Source organism: Triticum aestivum, chromosome 3A (assembly GCF_018294505.1).
Source record: "Triticum aestivum cultivar Chinese Spring chromosome 3A, IWGSC CS RefSeq v2.1, whole genome shotgun sequence".
NCBI classification, from domain to species: domain Eukaryota; kingdom Viridiplantae; phylum Streptophyta; class Magnoliopsida; order Poales; family Poaceae; genus Triticum; species Triticum aestivum.
In genome coordinates this window covers 701,059,649-701,080,987 of record NC_057800.1, presented here as the reverse complement: position 1 = coordinate 701,080,987, position 21,339 = coordinate 701,059,649, and the positions used below count along the sequence as shown (strand labels likewise).

At 43.2% G+C, this 21,339-nt stretch overlaps 1 protein-coding gene across 2 annotated transcripts; it reads right to left on the bottom strand.

The window, feature by feature from the left end:
• Positions 1 to 1,556: 1,556 nt before the first annotated feature.
• LOC123063339 (UV-stimulated scaffold protein A homolog) lies at positions 1,557 to 4,569 on the bottom strand. 2 transcript variants are annotated; one of them, XM_044487102.1, is made up of 3 exons: positions 4,232 to 4,569; positions 2,249 to 4,131; positions 1,557 to 2,162 (listed from the first exon to the last, which is right to left on the bottom strand). In XM_044487102.1, the coding sequence occupies exons 1-2, from the start codon at positions 4,466 to 4,468 to the stop codon at positions 2,260 to 2,262; spliced, it is 2,109 nt and encodes a 702-aa protein (XP_044343037.1). In that variant the 5' UTR covers positions 4,469 to 4,569; the 3' UTR covers positions 1,557 to 2,162; positions 2,249 to 2,259. The 2 variants fall into 2 exon arrangements, with proteins under 2 accessions (XP_044343037.1, XP_044343036.1); XM_044487101.1 differs by having other exon boundaries at positions 1,557 to 4,131; positions 4,232 to 4,568.
• Positions 4,570 to 21,339: the final 16,770 nt, after the last annotated feature.

The window sequence follows — 21,339 nt, the reverse complement described above, 5'->3', positions numbered from 1 at the left end:
GTTAAACACATCTCCAATTAAAAAGTGTTCATGAATTAAAAAAAGGTGCATCCATTGCATAAAATATTTCTTAATTTCAGAACAGTGTTAACAAATTAAAAATTGTGTGAAAAGTGTTCATCAGTACAGAAATATTACTTCTAAAAATGTTCCAAATTTCTAACAATCTTCTCAAACAAAAAACCAATTCTTAAATTTCAAAACATGTTCCAAATTTCAAAATGTTCGTCAATTCAAATAATCTTAGCAAATTTAGAAAATTGTTCAAATGTTTTAAAAGTATGTCCATTCAATAAATGTGTATGCATTCAAATAGTATGCAAGAAATTCAAAAGAAATTCATGAATATAAAATTATTCATGAATTTTAAAAATTATTCCAAATCTTAGAAGTTCACGAAATTAGAGAAATTAAAACCAAAATGAAATAAAAAGGAAAGGAAAAATACAAAAAAAACAGGCTGAAAAAACACTTCTAAAATAATAATAAAACAGCTCATGAAATCGATGGAAACTAGAGAGAAACATAGAACAAACAGAATGGGCGGGCCCACTACCACGGGCGCAGGTTGCATTTGGTGGCTATCCCCCTACCTGTGCGGGAAATATTCCTGTTGACGGAATTTTGGACCCTGGGGTTGTGTAGATGCTAAATATATAGTTTCTGATAATGTGTGTAGAATATGTGTAGTTTTGTGATAAGGTGTCGAAAAGTCTGTTATACTTTTGAGCACATAAGCATCTTATCACATACAACAACACAACAATCAAAACACTTAGGGCACGAATATTTGCACCTGGTAGTATATTTACTTCACTAGTTTATACAATATCGTTGAAACCTTGAAGAAGCAGCGGCCGGCAATCAAAGATTTAGGATGTTCATCATTTGAAGGCTGCAAGAAGATAATTTAGGTTGTTTATTACTTGGCGCATCAAAATATTTCTCCACCTCTGCACAATATGGTTCTTATTTGCACTTTCCTTCAGTGGCCACACACATAGACGATGAATACTCATTACCAATGATCGTAAGTAAGGGCAAAATAAATTTGTTTCTATCACGTTATGAGTTTAATGTTAGTATGTATAGATGGACATACAAATTTCAACCTGGCGCGTGAAACGATGAAAACAAGTCCGAGAGGCACTGGTTGGGCAACTACATGCCGACGACAAAAATATGTATACATCTGGATCTACATGACCCATCCCATCTGGAGACAGCAACTATAATTTGTATCATCAGTTTTCATATGCAAGCACATCTACATTCCATAACAGAAAATGTGCTACAAATTGTGTTAGACCATTTGGCAATAATGCCCAGAAATCCAACAAACAGGTTACAAAGGGGCGAAATAGTTTGTCAGAATTTTTTTCATAAGCAAAGCACATCTTCAGTTCACATCTTAAGCAGCCATGGCGAGCTACCAAACAAATCTTCAGTTCACGACAGCGGCTGTGCGACAAAAATTGACCATTCTGCAGTCAGGCCCAGAAATCCGGCAACAAACAAGTTATAAGGCATTGCAAAATTATAAAGCTTACGGAGAAGAACAGTGTGGCACAACACATACTCAAAGACTTGGTTGCTGGGTTAAATACAGAACATGGGAAAAAATGTTGAGCTGACATTATGTACTCTACAGAAACTAAGAACCACACTGCAGACAAGATGGCAGCACCAAGCTAAACTGTGGGGCATTGGGTACACATCCGATAGCTAACAGTAATTCCATTGCAGAAGATACAACCTAGAGTCAACCTGTGTTCATTGCCCGGTACAAGCCAAGGCAAAACCAAGATAACAGAACAGAAGACCAGAGAGAAAACAGTAAACAGGAACCCTTCCTTAGCAATGGAAACGATAGGTATCAATCATCCGGTTTATCGCCGCCTCATCTGAGCTGTTGTAAGGCCAGTTCAGAATCTCGGATGTTGATGGTGTAGCTCCAGAGAAGCTGGATGATCGTGGAAGGAAGGTCGGCGACAAGGACAAACTGCTTGGCATGTTCACAAAATCGAGTGCTTGTTTACTGTCGCGTTGTTCTGATTTGGATTCTCAATCCGACTGCCAGTACAAATGGTCTACAACTTCCCTTTCTGAAATTTTCCATGCACAGGTTGGAAGCAGCTTCAGCGTCCCGCGTACTTCAAGCACTTCAAGCGTGCAAGGGAATATCAGCCACACCTCACCATACAACAGCACAGCAAAACGAAACTGTTAATTATGAAGAAAGACCTACCCAGGGTGCTTTCACTGCCACTGATTTGGGAATGCTTCCCTGTAGGTCATATCCTCAGTATTAGAAGCTTCTCTTATTGTTGCGTCCCTAGCATGACCATTTAGAAGCCTCCCTGCAATCCTATCTTTTGCGGTAACTTTCTTCTTCAGCATTGATGATAGTGTAGGTTCCTTCGTCTTAGCTCGACGTCGACCACGTCGACCCAGTGCTTCCGAAGGCTGGCCATATGCTGCCGCTGAGTGGGGCGTTGAAGCAATAGCCGCTTGCCGCAGAACATCTTCATTGTGCTGGCGGACTCTCGCACGTTGGGCTCTTTCCCGTGCTTTGTCGTCCATATCCCTTTTCCGAACATTCTTAATCGCTTGCATCGCCAACTGATCCACTGTAATTTTACTAAGATCAATGTCGCTGGTGTCATTATTTATGCTTGTCATCATTGAAGTAGAGGGCTCCTGACCCTCCTCCTGTGTATATTCACTATCAATGCCTCCATTTGTGTTAATTGGATTTCCTCCTGCCTCACGAATGTCTACTTTTTGCTCAAGCGGATCGCCTCCCGCATCAGAGCTGCCACCAATTTTGCCAATTGGATTTCCTCTTGCATCACGTGGGATGATGGGCCCATGAAAAGGGCATATCTTGAGATCCCTTCTCTGGCAAAGACCTCCTTTCTTCAGAGGTGCATGACATGGTAGGATCTCAACTGGCTCTTCTTTATAAACAGAATGGTGAACGTTTAACTCTGCAATCTTTGCTGCAGGTATAACAGCGTCATTATCCATCCTCCCCCAATGGCTCTCGAGCTCAAGCCCTCTCTGGTTCACATGTGCATCCATATTTGAACCCCACCGATCCAAGACAGAGCTCCATGATACCAAAGGGGCTTCGGAAAGGAGCTTTTTTCTCTCTGGATCCATCTCCTGAGATCTATTACCACCATTTGGCATGTCACCATTGCCAGAATTCACCATGCTCTTTCCCTTCCTATTGTCCTTGCTGGAACCTGCAACATCTAGATTGCTCACAACTCTAGGAGGACTAGGAACTTCAATCTTTCCCTCCACCCAATCCTCTTCGTCTTCCTCCTGAACATCCTTCTTCCTACGAACATTATCAAGGTCAAGACCAAGCTCATTGCACTGGCTTCTTACAGCACGTATTTCATTCTTAACATCGATGAATTCCTTCAACGCAGAATCTCTGAACCGATTATCTGCAAGATTGACCCTGACAAGCACAGATATCCAATCCTGAATCGTGCTGAAATGCTTCGATACAAGGAGCCGGTACGCCTCCCTCAACGCATCGAAAACCGCCTCGTTTTCCTGAGTTTCAGGCACCCATTGCCCGGCCATCAACGATGCTGTCCTGATACTCCGCATCGCCATTGAAGCAATCTCCTCCTCCTCGTCATCATCGTCTGCATAACGCTCGAATTTCTCATACTCAGCCCGGATGATGTCCAGCCCGTTGCGGATCTCTTGGATGGTGGACCGGATTTCAGCCTTTATGGATTCAATCGTGGACCGCAGCTGTTCGACCTTGGCTGTCAAGATCTCCTGCGTGCGTGCCTCCCGCGCGGCACGGGCCTCGACGGCCGCGCGTAGGCCGGGGAACTGGATGCGCGCGGACGACTTGAGGTACTCGACGGCGAGACGGAGCTGGCGGTAGTGCACGCCGAAGAGGTGGTGCCAGCGCTCGAGCGCCTGGATGGCGGCCTTCCGGAGCGTGGCGGCGGAGGCGGCGGGCGGCGGGAGCTGCTCGTTGGTGCGGAAGCCGACGGCCAGCGGGAGGAACCCGTCGAGCGTGTCCGCGAGGAGGGAGCGGAAGAGCTTGGAGCGCATGAAGAGCTCGTCGACGATGCTGAAGGCCAGGAGCCGCACCTGCGCACGCACAAACAAAGGGGGGGATTTTAACATCAGCGACGCCGCCAGGGGTCTAGGGGTGGGGGAAGTGGAGATCCGGGGGGAGGGGCTTACGCACGTGGGAGTGGGGCTTGGCCATGAGGGAGAGGAGGAGGCGGAAGGCGTCGCGGACGGCGCCGTCGGAGGCGCGCGCCGAGGACTTGATGGCCCGGAGGAGGGCGGGGTCGACGGAGGGGGCCGTGGTGGAGGTGGCGCGGTCGATGAGGGCCGCGACGGAGGAGTCCGCCGCCGGGGTGTAGGGGGAGGGGCTCGGGCCCTGCTCCGACGGCGGCGGTCGGCCGGCGGCACGCGGCATCGCGGCGGTTTGGTGTGGTGGCGTGGCGGGCGGAGAGCCGTGCGGTGATTGGATTCGCTTTGCGGTTGCGACTGCGAGCCGGGCCGGGCTGGTTCGTCTGAGTCGGTTCGTTCCAAGGTTGTTGCCTTGTTGGACCGGAATGAGAGTTTTATTTTTTTACGAAAAGCCATCATGGCACACTTTATTTCCTAGAGAAAAGAATTACATCATTCAGAATATCTTGCAAAACAAAACTCGGACGACCTAGAATCAAAAGCATGGCTAACTATTTCGTGTGCCATGCTATTTGCTTCCCGCAGACGGTGCTGAACACGAACCATGCCATGTAATTGAATCATATCAAAAAGTTGCATCATGATAGCTGCATAAGGGCCCATCATCTCAGTTTCTCCATAGCAGGCATCAGTAACTTTCGGAGAGTTAGTCCCAATAATAACAGAAGAGCAACCCAAATTCTCAATGACTTTCAGGCCCTTTCGAAGAGCCATTGCTTCCCCGTGGCTACATCCATAAGGCCTCGTTTGGATTGTCATATTTCTATCAGATACACCCGAAAAAATACACGCCTTTGCAGGTCTGTATCGTTTTCGGCCGGAAATACTCTAATACATTAAGATACACTTGTAAAATTGATACACCCATATTAACTTACAGTCAATCCAAGCGCGGCCTAAGATGGTCTAGCTCCCCAGTATGCTCATGCCATGGCTTCTCCTTTTGAGTTTCCCAAAATTGCACCCACTCCACCTGCTCCATCACCAAAAAATGAAGCGCCACGTTAAGCTTGTATGTTACTTCACGAGGTACAACTGTCGACAATGCCCTTGCAAAATTTGCAGCAAGCACCTGAATTGAGAAGACTGTGCTGACAAAAGAAGCAACATTTTCACCCCTCACCAGCCGTGCAATGCTACCAACAGATATACTAGGTCGCCACTACAAATGTTTCTCTAACATTCAGATTTCCCAACACCGGCGACCTCTGGTCGACGTCGATGGTGTTCTCCAAGCCGAGAGCTCCGCACCCCTTCGCTCCCCACGCGCATACTTGGGTTGGCCAAGGTGCGGGCGGGGTTTCATTTCTTTTTCCCAAATGATAAGTGTCACATGTCAGGGGTGTGCCACTCTGCCCCTGACGTCTTTCAATGGCAATTCTAGTCATGTAAGGTTGGCAAATTCCAGTGATACACGGCGAATTTCTATCAAAAAATAAACTGAGCCACGAAAGTTGCCATGTTTGGCAACTAAAGTTGTCATCTTCGCATTACTAAACCTGTCATAAACAATGCTCGGAGTTTTCCATGTGCTTGTCCCAAACGTGTGGCACTTATCAGTGTCTTTTTTTCGTTGCATTCTGCTTTTTTTGCTTTTTGTTCAGTTCTTATTTTTTGCTTCTTAAAAAAAAGTCCAGGATTCCCAAAAAGTTCATAATTTCAAAAATATTCACTAATGGAACAATAAAATACAAATTTAAAAAATGCTCACGTGTCTACATGTTTATTAAACATTGTAAATTTTTCGTACACGTCAAGAACATTTGTTTAATACAGGTTTAACATTATTCAAATACATGATTAATAGTTTTTTCAAATAAATGTTTCACGTCTTTTTTATTCACATTGTAAATTTTTGGAATACATCTAAAACATTTTAAATACATATTTAACAATTTTTGTATATATAATTTGCATATTTTTTCTGAATATATGATCTTTTGTCTATTTTCTGGTACATCTTATACATTTTTCTTATAAATCTGACACATTTTCTATAAATGTTTAACATTTTATATATACATGTTTATTATTTTGGAAATACATATTTAATATATTACAAATACATGATTAATATTTTTTTAAACATATATTTTTGGATATTTACTTTTTTCATACACATTATAATTTTTTTATAGTTCAGGAATATTTTTACATATGTTTAGATTTTTCCAAATATATGATTAATATTTTTCAAAATTTCTTTTTTTTCTCTACCTTCTTCAAAACTTACATTAACATTTAGCTCTGTGTCGCGTGGAGCGAGATATAGAGAAATCACCGGTTATTAATGGGTACCCCATGTAAAGGTCACTCCCACCTCCTGAGGGCTGACAAGTGGCAATCTTATAGTTTTTTCCTTTTCTCGTAGAATCATATTTCAAAACTTGAACCGTGCATTTAAATTCGGAACCGTTTTCACTACTGTATTCTTCACGTAGAGATCTTTCAAACTAGATCCTATATTAGTATATATTTTTTTCATTTTCGAGAGGTACAATGCCTCTCGCGGAATCAAACATGTGGCTCCGTGAGAAGCAAATCTATGCCTCCTCTGGAAGCAAACAAAAAATCATACAAACAAAATTCCTTTTTTCAAAACAATATTCCTCAAAAATCCCAAGAAAACCAAGCGATAGCAAAAAAGCAAAAAAAAAAGAATATCAAAACCACAAAACGCACACAGAGAATTTGAAAGTGCTAGTGATCGACTAGAGAGGGGGTGAATAGGCGATTTTTATGAAAGTCTTCAAAACGTGAAAGTTTCGAAGACAAACGATAGAAATAAACCTATTATCATACAGCGAAAGGTAGACTACACTAAGCAAGCCATAGTCAAGTATTCAATGAAGTGAAAGTACAACGACTAATAGCAGCTAGGCAGTATAAATCAGGTAGGAAGATAGTGTGAAGCCAATCAGAACAAGCGGTCACTCAGTGAAGACAAAAGATAATGCAATCATACAATGACTTCACTAGAACCAACAGTAAGTAAAGGAATGGAAAGGATGAAACCAGTGACTCGTTGAAGACAATGATTTGTTGGACCAGTTCCAGTTGCTGTGACAACTGTACGTCTGATTAGGGAGGCTGAGATTCAACTCAGAAGGCCATGTCTTCACCTTATTCCCCTTGAGCTAAGGACACCCAGTCCTCGCCCAATCACTCTGGTAAGTCTTCAAGGTAGACTTTCAAACCTTCACAGACTTCGTTCACCGGCGACTCTTGGATGCTCGTAGTGATTGGATTCGCTTTGCGGTTGCGCGTGGATTTGCTTTGGCTTGTGACTGCGAGCCGGGCCGGGTCGGTTTGTCTGAGTTGGTTCGTTCCAAGGTTGTTGCAGCAAGCGCCTGAATTGAGAAGACTGTGCTGACAAGAGAAGCAACATTTTCACCTCTCATCAGCCGCGCAATGCTACCACCAGATATACTAGGTCGCCACTATAAATGTTTCTCTAACATTCAGATTTCCCAACACCGGCGACCTCTAGTCGATGTCGATGGTGTTCTCCAAGCCGAGAGCTCCGCACCCCTTCGCTCCCCAAGCACATACTTGGGTTGGCCAAGGTGCGGGCGGGGTTTCCTTTCTTTTTCCCAAATGATAAGTGTTCACACGATCAGGTGTGTGCCACTCTGGCCCTGACGCCTTTCACTGGCAATTCCAATCATGTAAGATTGGCAAATTCCAGTGATACACGGCAAATTTCTATCAAAAATAAACTGAGCCACGAAAGTTGCCATGTTTGACAACTAAAGTTGTCATCCTCGCATTACTAAACCTGTCATAACCAATGTGTTGGAAAGATGAGCAATTTACCAACTGATTTTATTAGCAGAAATATTAGATAAAGCATGACTAATATAACAGTGACAAAACAAGCCATGTGATTTGACAAAGAGAAGGTAAACAACATTTTCATATATGGACTGTAACTGAACACATCTAGAGCAGCCAGTATAGCAAATTGCATATATGAAATAGAGTCTAACATATGTAGGGCAAATACTAGAACAAGGAACTGCAGCAGGACCTCTAACAGAAAGGAGAATAACACGTACGGGACAGTAGCAGCAGAAGCGCTGGGCTTGGGGTCGATGTCCTCGCCTGCCATGTCATCAAGGAGGTCGTGGACGTCAGGGAAGAAGTCGTCGTTGGGGAAGTAGTCGTCGGAGTCCGTGATGAAGAAGCCAGTAGTCGCACGGAACGCTCCCCAAAAACCTTATCACCCTTCTCCCGTACATGACTCAAAAGGTGCGGTTCCGGAGGCCTACTGTCCCGACCTGCAGTGCACGCAGCAAGACGGGATGGGGAAGAATGTAGCAGCAGCGCAGTGGGCGGAACTTTGTGGTGAGAGGAAGAGGAGCTTCTGTTGTGTCTCTCTGGAGAGGAGCGACCTCTCTTATATAGGCACAGGAGAAGGACGGGAAGAGGCTGCGGTGGGAGGTGAAGCAACGAAGGGAGACGAAGCGAACAGCAGACATCGGCTCGGCTCATTCCCGCAACCCGCGGTGCGTCGTGACGAGGCGTGGCGTGGCGAGGCGGGCGGCGGAGGAGGAGCGCGCGTGGATGTCCCTCTTGTTCTCATGCTCATACATGTGGGGAAAGAACCTCCCTTATAAAGAGGTCCAACTCGCTCTAAACTAGCAATGTGGGACTAACCTTTTGTTCCACCTCTTGCCTTGCACGAATGGGCTGCGTGGGCCTCTAGGATTTATTAGGAATTTCTGAAACTGCTATTGGGCTAGGCCCAAAATAGACAAAATTCCAGCAATCCCCCACCAGATCCCAGAGGCACACAAAAATTTGCCTTTGGTTCCAAAACACTGTTTTATATACTGGTACTGCAGTGGAGACTGTTAAGTTGAACTTCCACCTAGAACTCTATGCTACACTAGTAAGCAACTTGAACAGTGGACTGGGCCTTGAACTGCAAGTTTTCTGCGAATCTAGCTTCACATAAAGCCTTGATCGATACGTGGCTACCGTGGGTCTTCCCCGCGGGTGGAGCTTATGCGTCATACTCCGTGACCTTTCATGAGTTTACTAGAGAGAACCCTACTCTCATAGATTGCGACGTTTGACAATCAGACTCATATAGGTGTGTTCTTCAAAAGATGTTCTGCAGGATAACATCTCTGCTTAAATAAGCCACTTAGAACACATTAAGATACACATCAACCTGCCATGCAGATTAGGAGAGTATTGCATCTTCATGGAGTGGTATTGTGAATAGTAGGGATACTCTCCTCTCAGTTGACCAACATCTTGTCTTCCACATCTAATTCACGGGATCTCCGATCACAAAGAATAGGTTACCACTGTGAACAACTCATATTGTGGGTCTCATACCCATCTCCCTCGATGCATTATCTATCACATTACGTGATAGACCCTTAGTAAAAGGATTTGCCAGATTTTTAGATGTTTGGATATAATCCAATGCAATAACTCCGGAGTTTTTCATTTTCCTGGCAGACTTTAACCTTCTCTGAACGTGTCTTGATGACTTCATATTATCCTTTGAGCTGCCCACTTTCGTGATCACAGTTTGATTGTCGCAGTTCATAAGGATACCCGGTACAGGTTTCTCAACAACCGGTAAGTCATTCAAGAGCCGACGAAGCCAATCTGCTTCGACTGTAGCTGTATCTAGTGTTGTGAGTTCTGCTTCCATTGTTGACCTCGTTAAGATGGTCTGCTTGCAAGACTTCCAAGAAACCGCGCCACCTCCATGGGTGAATACATAACCGCTCGTGGCCTTTATCTCATCAGCATCTGAGATCCAGTTTAAGTCACTATACCCTTCAAGCACCTTTGGGTGTCCGGTGTAGTGAAATCCATAATTCGCAGTGCCTTTCAAATAACACAAAACTCTTTCTAGAGCTTTCCAATGCACATCTCCTGGTTTTGAGACAAACCGACTCAGTTTGCTAACAGCAAAAGAGATGTCAGGTCTTGCAGCACTGGCTAAGTACATAAGCGAACCAATAATCTGAGAATACTTCAATTGGTCTCTAGCAATTCTTCGATTCTTTCGAAGTAACACACTTGCATCATAAGGTGTTGGAGAGGGCTTGCAGTCACTATAGCCAAAGCGACTCAGGATCTTTTCCACATAGTGAGATTGAAGCAATGTAATCCCACCATCATCGTCTATCAACAACTTAATGTTCAGAATGACATCAGCCACTCCTAAATCCTTCATCTCAAAACAGCGAGATAGGAAATTCTTGACCTCCTTAATAACATTTAGATTTGTTCCAAAAATCAGTATGTCGTCAACATACAAGCAAAGGATAACTCCCTCGCCCCCACCATGGCGATAGTACACACATTTGTCAGCTTCGTTTACAACAAAGCCTGCGGCTGTTAAAGTTCTTTCAAACTTCTCATGCCACCGTTTGGGTGCTTGCTTGAGTCCATACAAAGACTTCAGCAACTTGCACACTTTTCCTTCCTGACCATCTAGTACAAACCCATCTGGTTGTTCCATATATCCAACTCTCCATTTAGGAAAGCAGCCTTAACATCCATTTGATGAACGAGAAGACCATGTGAGGCAGCTAGTGAAAGTAGAACTCGAATAGTGGTCAGTCGAGCCACAGGTGAGTAAGTATCAAAGAAGTCTTCACCTTCCTTTTGGGTATAACCCTTAGCTACGAGCCGAGCCTTGTAATTTTCAATAGTACCATCAGGCCTAAGCTTCTTCTTGAATACCCATTTGCATCCTATAGGTTTGCACCCATAAGGACGATCAGTTATCTCCCAAGTTTCATTCGCTAAGATGGAATCCATCTCGCTACGAACCGCTTCCTTCCAGTAGTCAGCATCTTCAGATGCATAAGCCTCTGAAATAGAACTGGGAGTGTCATCTATGAGATACAAAAGAAAATCATCACCAAATGACTTTGCAGTCCTCTGTCTCTTGCTCCTAATAGGAACTTCATTGTTCTCCTCCACAAGACTTTCAAAGTGTTCCATCGAAATTGTAGGTTCGGTAATTGTAACTGGTTCCTGATTCGATGAACTAGGCATCTCCTGATTAGATGAGGCAGCCATATCCTTCATGGGAAAGATATCTTCAAATAAAGTCGCATCATTCGACCAAGAATTTATAGCCAATGCTATGAAAAGCATATCCCAGGAAAACACAATCCACAGTCTTTGGTCCAAGCTTCCGCTTCTTTGGAATTGGAACATTGACTTTCGCCAAACAACCCCATGTTCGTAGATAAGAGAGTTTTAACCTTTTATTCCCCCATTCCTCAAATGGAGTTATCTCTTTGTTCTTTGTGGGAACTCGGTTTAGGACATGACATGCCGTCAATATCGCCTCCCCCCACCATGCCTTGGAGAGACCCAATGTGTCTAACATGGCGTTAACCAAATCAGTTAGAATACAGTTCTTTCTTTCGGCTACCCCATTTGACTGAGGTGAATAGGGAGGCGTCCTCTCATGGATTATACCATGTTCCGCACAAAAAGCATCAAATTCATTGGAAAAATACTCTCCACCATGGTTGGACCTAAGCCTCTTGATTTTTCGGTCAAGTTGGTTTTCCACTTCAGCTTTATAGATCTTGAAAAAGTTCAAAGCCTCATCCTTAGATTTCAGAAGATACACACGGCAGTATCTAGTGGAGTCATCAATTAACGTCATGAAATATTTCTTTCCACCTTTTGTCAACACATCATTTAATTCACATAGATCTGAATGTATGAGCTCTAGTGGTGCAAGATTTCTTATTTCCGCAGTCGTGTGAGACTTATGAGGTTGCTTAGCTTGCACACACACTTGACACTTAGATCCCTTGACGGTGGTAAAACTAGGGATTAAGTTCAACTTCGCTAGTCACGACATGCAACCAAAGTTAACATGACAAAGACGTGAATGCCACACATTGGATTCACTATGGTTGCAAATATGATTAACAACTTTATTGCAAACGTCTGATAAGGATAAACGAAACAAGCCTCCTGACTCATAGCCTTTACCAACAAAGGTTCCATACTTGGATATTATAAATTTATTCGACTCAAAGACAAGCTTGTAGCCATCTCTACACAGAAGAGATCCGCTAACAAGATTTTTATTTACGGAGGGGACATAATGCACGTTCTTCAGCCGCACGATCTTCCCCGAAGTAAACTTCAGATCGACCGTGCCAACACCACGAACAGAAGCACTTGAACCGTTGCCCATCAGCACGGTTGAAGTCCCTGCGGTCTGATAAGACAAAAACATGGAAATATCACCGCATACATGCACATTAGCACCCGTGTCAATCAACCAGTCAGGAGAATGACATACTGAAAGAATAGTGGGAAATATACCATACCCGGCATCCTTCATGTCAGTGTCTCCAATGACAACATTAGCGGTCTTGCCGCATTTCCCAAAATGACGCTTGTCATACCGATTAGGGCAACTAGGAGCCCAATGATCAGGATCCCCACACACATGACAAGCACCTTTCTTCTTGCCATTCTTCTTCTTGAAGTTCGTGTGTTGCACAACCTTGTTCTTCCCATCAAACTTTGCTTTTCCATCAAACTTGCCCTTGTTCTTGAACTTGTGAGGCTGGAATTTCTGCTTATGTACCACATTGGCACTAGATCCTCCCTCAATACCTCGAGCACGTGTGTCCTTTGCTCTCGCCTTTTCTTCCACATCAAGAGTGCCAATGAGATCCGGGACAGAAAACTCCTGCCTCTTATGCTTCAGCAAGGTAGCAAAGTTCCTCCATGAAGGAGGAAGCTTAGTGATGATACCTCCGATAACAAACTTGTCCGGTAGCATACAACTGAAGTGCTCAAGTTCTCTAGCAAATGACTGTATCTCATGAGCTTGCTCAACCATGGAGCGCTCTTCAGTCATCCTGTAATCATAGAATTGCTCCATGATGTACAGCTTAGTGCCAACATCCGAGACCCCAAACTTGGCCTCGACTGCATCCCACATATCTTTTCCATTATCAATTGACGCATAAGCATCAACTATGTTCTCACCAAGAACACTCAAGAGAGCAGCCTTAAACAGAGTATCCATTTTCTAAAAAGCTTGTGCCTGTTGAGCATCAAGCTCTCCTTCAGGTTTGTCGAGAGTGGCGTCATAGGAACTCATGGTTTGAAACCATAAGACTGCTCTCACGCGTTACCTCTTATAGTGGATACCCTCAAACATAGGAGGTCTCATGGAAGCAGCAAAATCACTTGGGGTAAATTGCCTATAATAAGGTTTTTGGATTGTTGGAAATACGAGCAATTTACCAAATGATTTTATTAGCAGAAATATTAGATAAAGCATGACTAATATAACAGTGACAAAACAAGCCATGCGATTTGACAAAGAGAAGGTAAACAACATTTTCATATATGGACTGTAACTGAACACATCTAGAGCAGCCAGTATAGCAAGTTGCATATATGAAATAGAGTCTAACATATGTAGGGCAAATACTAGAACAAGGAACTGCAGCAGGACCTCTAACAGAAAGGAGAATAACACGTACGGGACAGTAGCAGCAGAAGCGCTGGACTTGGGGTCGGTGTCCTCGCCTGCCATGTCATCAAGGAGGTCGTGGATCCGCGCGACCCCAAAAACCTTATCACCCTTCTCCCGTACAGGACTCAAAAGGTGCGGTTCTGGAGAGGAGCGACCTCTCTTATATAGGCACATGAGAAGGACGCGAAGAGGCTGCGGTGGGAGGTGAAGCAACGAAGGGAGGGGGAGCGCGCGTGGATGTCCCTCTTGTTCTCATTCTCATACATGTGAGGAAAGAACCTCCCTTATAAAGAGGTCCAACTCCCTCTAAACTAGCAATGTGGGACTAAACTTTTGTTCCACCTCTTGCCTTGCATGAATGGGCTGCGTGGGCCTCTAGGATTTATTAGGAATTTCTGAAACTGCTATTGGGCTAGGCCCAAAATAGACAAAATTCCAGCACAATGCTCAGAGTTTTCCATGTGCTTGTCCCAGACGTGTGGCACTTATCGGTGTCTTTTTTTCGTTGCATTCTGCTTTTTTGCTTTTTGTTCAGTTCTTATTTTTTGCTTCTTTAAAAAAAAGTTCAGGATTCCCAAAAAGTTCATAATTTCAAAAATATTCACTAATGGAACAATAAAATACAAATTTAAAAAAATGCTCACATGTCTACATGTTTATTAAACATTGTACATTTTTCGTACACGTCAAGAACATTTGTTTAATACAGGTTTAACATTATTCAAATACATGATTAATATTTTTTTCAAATAAATGTTTCACGTCTTTTTTATGCACATTGTAAATTTTTGGAATACATCTAAAACATTTTTAATACATATTTAACAATTTTTGTATATATAATTTACATATTTTTTCTGAATATATGATCTATTTTCTATTTTCTGGTACACATTATACATTTTTCTTATAAATCTGACACATTTTCTATAAATGTTTAACATTTTATATATACATGTTTATTATTTTGGAAATACATATTTAATATATTACAAATACATGATTAATATTTTTAAAACATATATTTCTGCATATTTACTTTTTTCATACACATTATAATTCTTTATAGTTCAGGAATATTTTTTATATATGTTTAGATTTTTCCAAATATATGATTAATATTTTTCAAAACTTACTTTTTTATGTCTACCTACTTCAAAACTTACATTAACATTTAGCTCTGTCTCGCTTGGAGCGAGACATAGAGAAATCACCGGTTGTTAATGGGTACCCCATGTAAAGGTCACTCCCACCTACTTAGGGGCTGACAAGTGCTAATCTTATAGTTTTTTCCTTTTTTTCATAGAATCGTATTTCAAACATTTTTTTATCTTGAACTATGCCACTAAATTCCGAACTGTTTTCACTACTGTATTCTTCATGTAGAGATCTTTGAAACTAGATCCTATATTAATAAAAAATTTCATTTCCGAGAGGCACAATGCCTCTTACGGAATCAATCATGTGCCTTCATGAGAAGCAAATCTATGCCTCCTCTAGATGCAAACAAAAAAATCATACAAACAAATTTCCTTTTCCCAAAACAATATTCCTCAAAAATCTCAAGAAAACCAGGCGATAGCCAAAAAGCGAAAAAACATCAAAACCACAAAATGCATAGAAATAAAAATAAAATAAAATCCTTAGGGGGCGCCCAGCATAAGACAAGTCACGGCAGCGGCGCGCTCTCAGTCCACCAAAAAGACCCCTGAGGGGCTCCCCCAAGGTAGTTTCGTTTCTTTTTTGTGTTTTTTTTTGTTATGATCTTGTTTGCCGCTTCTTTAAAAATTTCAGGATTTCATAAAAAAACTTTAGAATTTTGAAAAATATTCACTAAATAAAAAAAGTTAAAAAAGTTCGCGACTTCAGAAAAATGTTCACAATTTGAAAAATGAATTTTTTTGTTTTCTAATGAACTAAATTTGATTTTTTATGAACATTTTCTGCTCGATGCTAGCTGCTCGCATTCATGCTGCTATAGAGCGACCGCTCCGCAATGGCGCTGACCTAGAGCGGATGCAACCTTTTCACTGTGCGCGCATGTTCAATGCCGGAGAGATGTTTACTGTACGGGACAGATATCTACCACGCTCGTTCAATGCCCATCCGTTTGTATGTCGTCATTAAGCAGGCTCGCCGACCGACGTAGTGAATCATCCGAACACTTGGCCTCATCGAAATCCGCTATTTAAAGGCGGTCATACCCGACTAAACTTCATACCACAACACACTCTTGCTCCACATCCTCCTCCCTTGCACCACCTCCTCCACGACCGCAATTGGGGGCAAGATAATTTTTTGGAGCGAGCAAAGATAATAAATGAGGGGAAACGCTTATGTTCACCTGATGGATCTTTTTGCATGCATCGATCGTTTCTATGGTCATCTGATCTTTCTTTAATCGGATGGCGCGAGAGCATCCTCTTTCCGCAGCCTAGTTTGCAACTAGCCAATGTTACAACTTTCTCCCCTGCAATAACTAGTTTGTTGCAAGATTTGGATCCCCGCAACCAGAAGATGCATGCTATCAGAAGCGTCGACGCCATTATTACAGACAATTAAGCTCTCCTTCATCTTCGGCCCTTCCCTCTATCCCCTCCTCCTTTCTCTCCTCCATCGTTGGGCCCGACCCACTCTCGTGCTTCATCTCCTCGGATATCAGTCGCCTCTCCAACGGCCCGCCAAAAACCTTGCATGAGCCGCCTCCTGCCAAACACTGCCTTGGTTGCCATCGCCCCTCGGTCATCCCCAACCTAGCTTATCTCAAACGCCGCTGCTGGTCGAGGAGATCGCCATAGATAGTGTGTTCATCGTGCCATGGTTCGCAATGGCGCTCATCGCTGTCGGCCCAGACTGCGTGGAGTGGGGTCTGCACTTGACTTTTATTTTCCACAACATGATGTTTATGCAACAAGACGCGTTGCAATAGGTTCAAAGCAAAAAAAAACATTTTAAAAATATCCACAACAAGACCTTTGTCATGAAAAATTTCTGTTACAAGACCTTTGTTGCAGAAAATATCGCAATAACACTCTGTTGAAAGAGATGGCTGATCACTAGACATCACATGAAACCAACATTTGTTGGTCAAACAAAACAGAATGAACGAACACAACTCCATCCAATGGCCACTGGCCAGGGAGGTGGTCAATCTTTCTTTATTATCCTCTGCATCGTCGCCCATAAATAAAATGAAAGTTAGAAAACTGACACGGAGAGGAGATCCAGCGAGGCCGTATTAGCCCAAACTGGGTAACTTAAACTAGCCCACTAGACATCACATGAAACCGACATTTTGTTGCGGAAATCCGTTGGTGCTCCTGGAGCGCGCGCTCCTGCACGCGAAAAAAATTCAAAGTTTGAAAAAATTTCAAACAAAAATTTGGCGCATACATCTCGACATTATATGTGTGCACGTTAAGTTTCAGAGAAAACCGACATTTTTTGTGGCTTGTGTAAAAAAGACAAAATGATGTCTTGTGGAAAGCATTTTTTAACACCGGATTTTGTGTTTTTCACATGCGACACATAAGTTGTCGGGTTTTTCACAAAATGACTTTGTAAGCATCTACAATATCAGGATGTACGTGCCAAGTTTTTGTTTGATTTTTTTGACATTTCAAAATATGTTTAAAACATATTTTAAAAACAAGAAGCCTGCGCTCCCATGTGCCAAAACGCAACTCTTTGTTTGTTGGTCAAACAAAACAGAATGAACGAACGAACGAGAAGGGAGCTCCTGCTCGGCGCCTTAAGCGCCCGACAGGTTGCTGGCGCCCGCTGCCACTCCCTAGTGGGCCAGCCCGCTACACGCAGCACAGCGAACAAAAATCGTCAGAAAAACGCGAAAAGTTGGCTCCTACAGGAATAGAACTTGCATGGCTACATCTTTGTCCGAGCATAGCTGACTACCATACCAACTAGACCAGCAGCGCGCCTTGGCGCACGTTGCCGGGTCCTACCATGTGTGTCAGATATACTACAATCGTGGGGCAATGTTAGCATGTTTAGCCAGCACAATAACTTGATTTGTATGCCCATCACAAAGTAGAAATATTTAGTCTGTTCAAAAGCAACATGGCATAAGTTCAAGCTTTATTTTTACAAGTCAATTTTAGCAAGTAATGAAAATTGCTAAAACAGTAGAAGAGTGAAAGCTTTATGAAGAACGGAAGAAACACATATAATTGTTTTGCATCCTTTCGACTTTACCAAATCAAAGTGACCAACGGGTTTCAAAATCTTTACTGATGCAGCCTGGAACATAAAGGTCCACACGAATGGTACAGGAATTGGCATATACATCTGCAAAGAGCAAGTAAATCAGAGAACAAATGTTATGATTACGGCATGCTGTGAAGCGGTTAATTCTCCTCTTCATGCAGAAGCCAGGGCTCTGCTTTTAGGTTCCCAACTTGCTTCTGCTGCTCAACTCAATCTGGCCACACTTGTATGTGATAATCAGGTACCCATCCGAGTCATTTGTTTTAGAAAAGAAGGAATCACCCCTGGCTTCTGCATCTGGGAGATGCATGCGGCCATATTATTTATTATTCACAGACTTTACAAAAAAATACAACAGTAAACCCGAGGCCACCATCTAGACAACACCTGTCGCTACTCCTATCCTTTTGATGAAGGTGTGTCGAATGTCCAGGCCAAATACCAAACAGACATCGCACAAAAGCCTAACATCTAACGCCAGATGCCCCATCCAAAGCCACATAAGCGGGACTGGGTAACACTCCGGTCCGGCGCACTCTTCAGTGAGTACCACGCGCACACGCTGTAAAGGGCCGTCACCTCCGTCTTCCCTCGATCCATCCTCAAAGCATGTACTGACGTATTGACCTTGTTAGGCCTCTCTGCCATCGACGCACCATGACGCCAGACAACGTCGACCTCTTGCGCGCACTACTAGAAAAAGGGCTATAGATGGAATTGACACTAATGACGCACCAGACATATGATGCGCCATTACTATATACTAATGGCGCACCATGTGTTGGTGCGCCATTAGTGTGTAAATACTAATGACGCACCACATCCACGGTGCGCCATTAGTAAATTTTTTTTAAATTTTTTTCAAAACTACTAATGGCGCACTGTGGGAGTGGTGCGCCATTAGTAGTTGAACTAGTAATGACGCACCACATCTACGGTGCGCCATTAGTAACTTGGCCCAAACATTCGCCCGAATGCACCCCTCCGGACCGCCTTTTCAGTTTCCAAAAAATAATAAAAGAAAATGATAGAAATGTCAAAAAAATAAAAGAAAATAAGATTCCCATGTGATATGTGGTCTAGTTGTTAGCAAAATTTACAAACATGAATTTTCGACTTTTTTGCAAAATCTCTCGAGAATTTGTAAAAATGGGCATAACTTTTGCGTACGAACTCGGATGAAAAAGTTTTTTATATGAAAAATCATCTACTCGAAAACTTACATCCGAATTTAACTGGGGGGAACCCCGTTAAACATTTTCAAAATTCTCAAAAACCTAACAGAAAAAAGATACGGGGCTTTTAAGATCTAGAGAGGCAAAAAAATTCAAACTTACTAATGGCGCACCTGCCCATGGTGTGCCATTAGTATCTGTTGGGTTTCGTAGTAATTTCAAAAAATTTCCTACACACACGCAAGATCATGTGATGCATAGCAACGAGAGGGAAGAGTATGATCTACATACCTAGTAGATCGTCAACGGAAGCATTTGGTTGATGTAGTCGTACGTCTTCACGATCCGACCGATCAAGCACCGAAACTACGGCACCTCCGAGTTCTAGCACACGTTCAGCTCGATGACGATCCCCGGACTCCGATCCAGCAAAGTGTCGGGGAAGAGTTCCGTCAGCACGACGGCGTGGTGACGATCTTGACGTGCTACTGCTGCAGGGCTTCGCCTAAGCACCGCTACAATATTATCGAGGACTATGGTGGCTGGGGACGCCGCACACGGCTAAGGAATAGATCACGTGGATCAACTTGTGTGTCTCTGGGGTGCCCCTGCCTCCGTATATAAAGGACTAAGGGGGGGGGGAGGCTGGCCGGCCAAGGAGGGTGCGCCAGGAGAGTCCTACTCCCTCTGGGAGTAGGATCCCCCCCCCCAATCCTAGTTGGAATAGGATTCGCGGAGGGGGAAAAGAGAGAGGGGGGCCGGCCACCTCTCCTTGTCCTAATAGGACTAGGGGAGGGGGAAGGCGCGCGGCCCATCTTGGGATTCGCCTTCTCTTTTCCACTAAAGCCCACTAAGGCCCATATAGCTCCTGGGGGGTTCCGGTAACCTCCCGGTACTCCGGTAAAATCCCGATTTCACCCGGAACACTTCCGATATCCAAACATAGGCTTTCAATATATCAATCTTTATGTCTCGACCATTTCGAGACTCCTCGTCATGTCTGTGATCACATCCGGGACTCCGAACAACCTTCGGTACATCAAAATGCATAAACTCATAATATAACTGTCATCGTAACCTTAAGCGTGCGGACCCTACGGGTTCGAGAACAATGTAGACATGACCGAGACAGGTCTCCGGTCAATAACCAATAGCGGGACCTGGATGCCCATATTGGCTCCTACATATTCTACGAAGATCTTTATCGGTCAGACCGCATAACAACATACGTCGTTCCCTTTGTCATCGGTATGTTACTTGCCCGAGATTCTCTCGTCGGTATTCCAAATACCTAGTTCAATATCGTTACCGGCAAGTCTCTTTACTCGTTCTGTAATACATCATCCCGCAACTAACTTATTAGTTGCAATGCTTGCAAGGCTTAAGTGATGTGCATTACCGAGAGGGCCCAGAGATACATCTCCGACAATCGGAGTGACAAATCCTAATCTCGAAATACGCCAACCCAACATGTACCTTTGGAGACACCTGTAGTACTCCTTTATAATCACCCAGTTACGTTGTGACGTTTGGTAGCACCCAAAGTGTTCCTCTGGTAAACGGGAGTTGCATAATCTCATAGTTATAGGAACATGTATAAGTCATGAAGAAAGCAATAGCAACATACTAAACGATCGGGTGCTAAGCTAATGGAATGGGTCATGTCAATCAGATCATTCACTTAATGATGTGATCCCGTTAATCAAATAACAACTCATTGTTCATGGTTAGGAAACATAACCATCTTTGATTAACGAGCTAGTCAAGTAGAGGCATACTAGTGACACTTTGTTTGTCTATGTATTCACACATGTATTATGTTTCCGGTTAATACAATTCTAGCATTAATAATAAATATTTATCATGATATAAGGAAATAAATAATAACTTTATTATTGCCTCTAGGGCATATTTCCTTCAGTCTCCCACTTGCACTAGAGTCAATAATCTAGATTACACAGTAATGATTCTCACACCCATGGAGCCTTGGTGCTGATCATGTTTTGCTCGTGGAAGAGGCTTAGTCAACGGGTCTGCAACATTCAGATCCGTATGTATCTTGAAAATCTCTATGTCTCCCACCTGGACTAGATCCCGGATGGAATTGAAGCGTCTCTTGATGTGCTTAGTTCTCTTGTGAAATCTGGATTCCTTTGCCAAGGCAATTGCACCAGTATTGTCAAAAAAGATTTT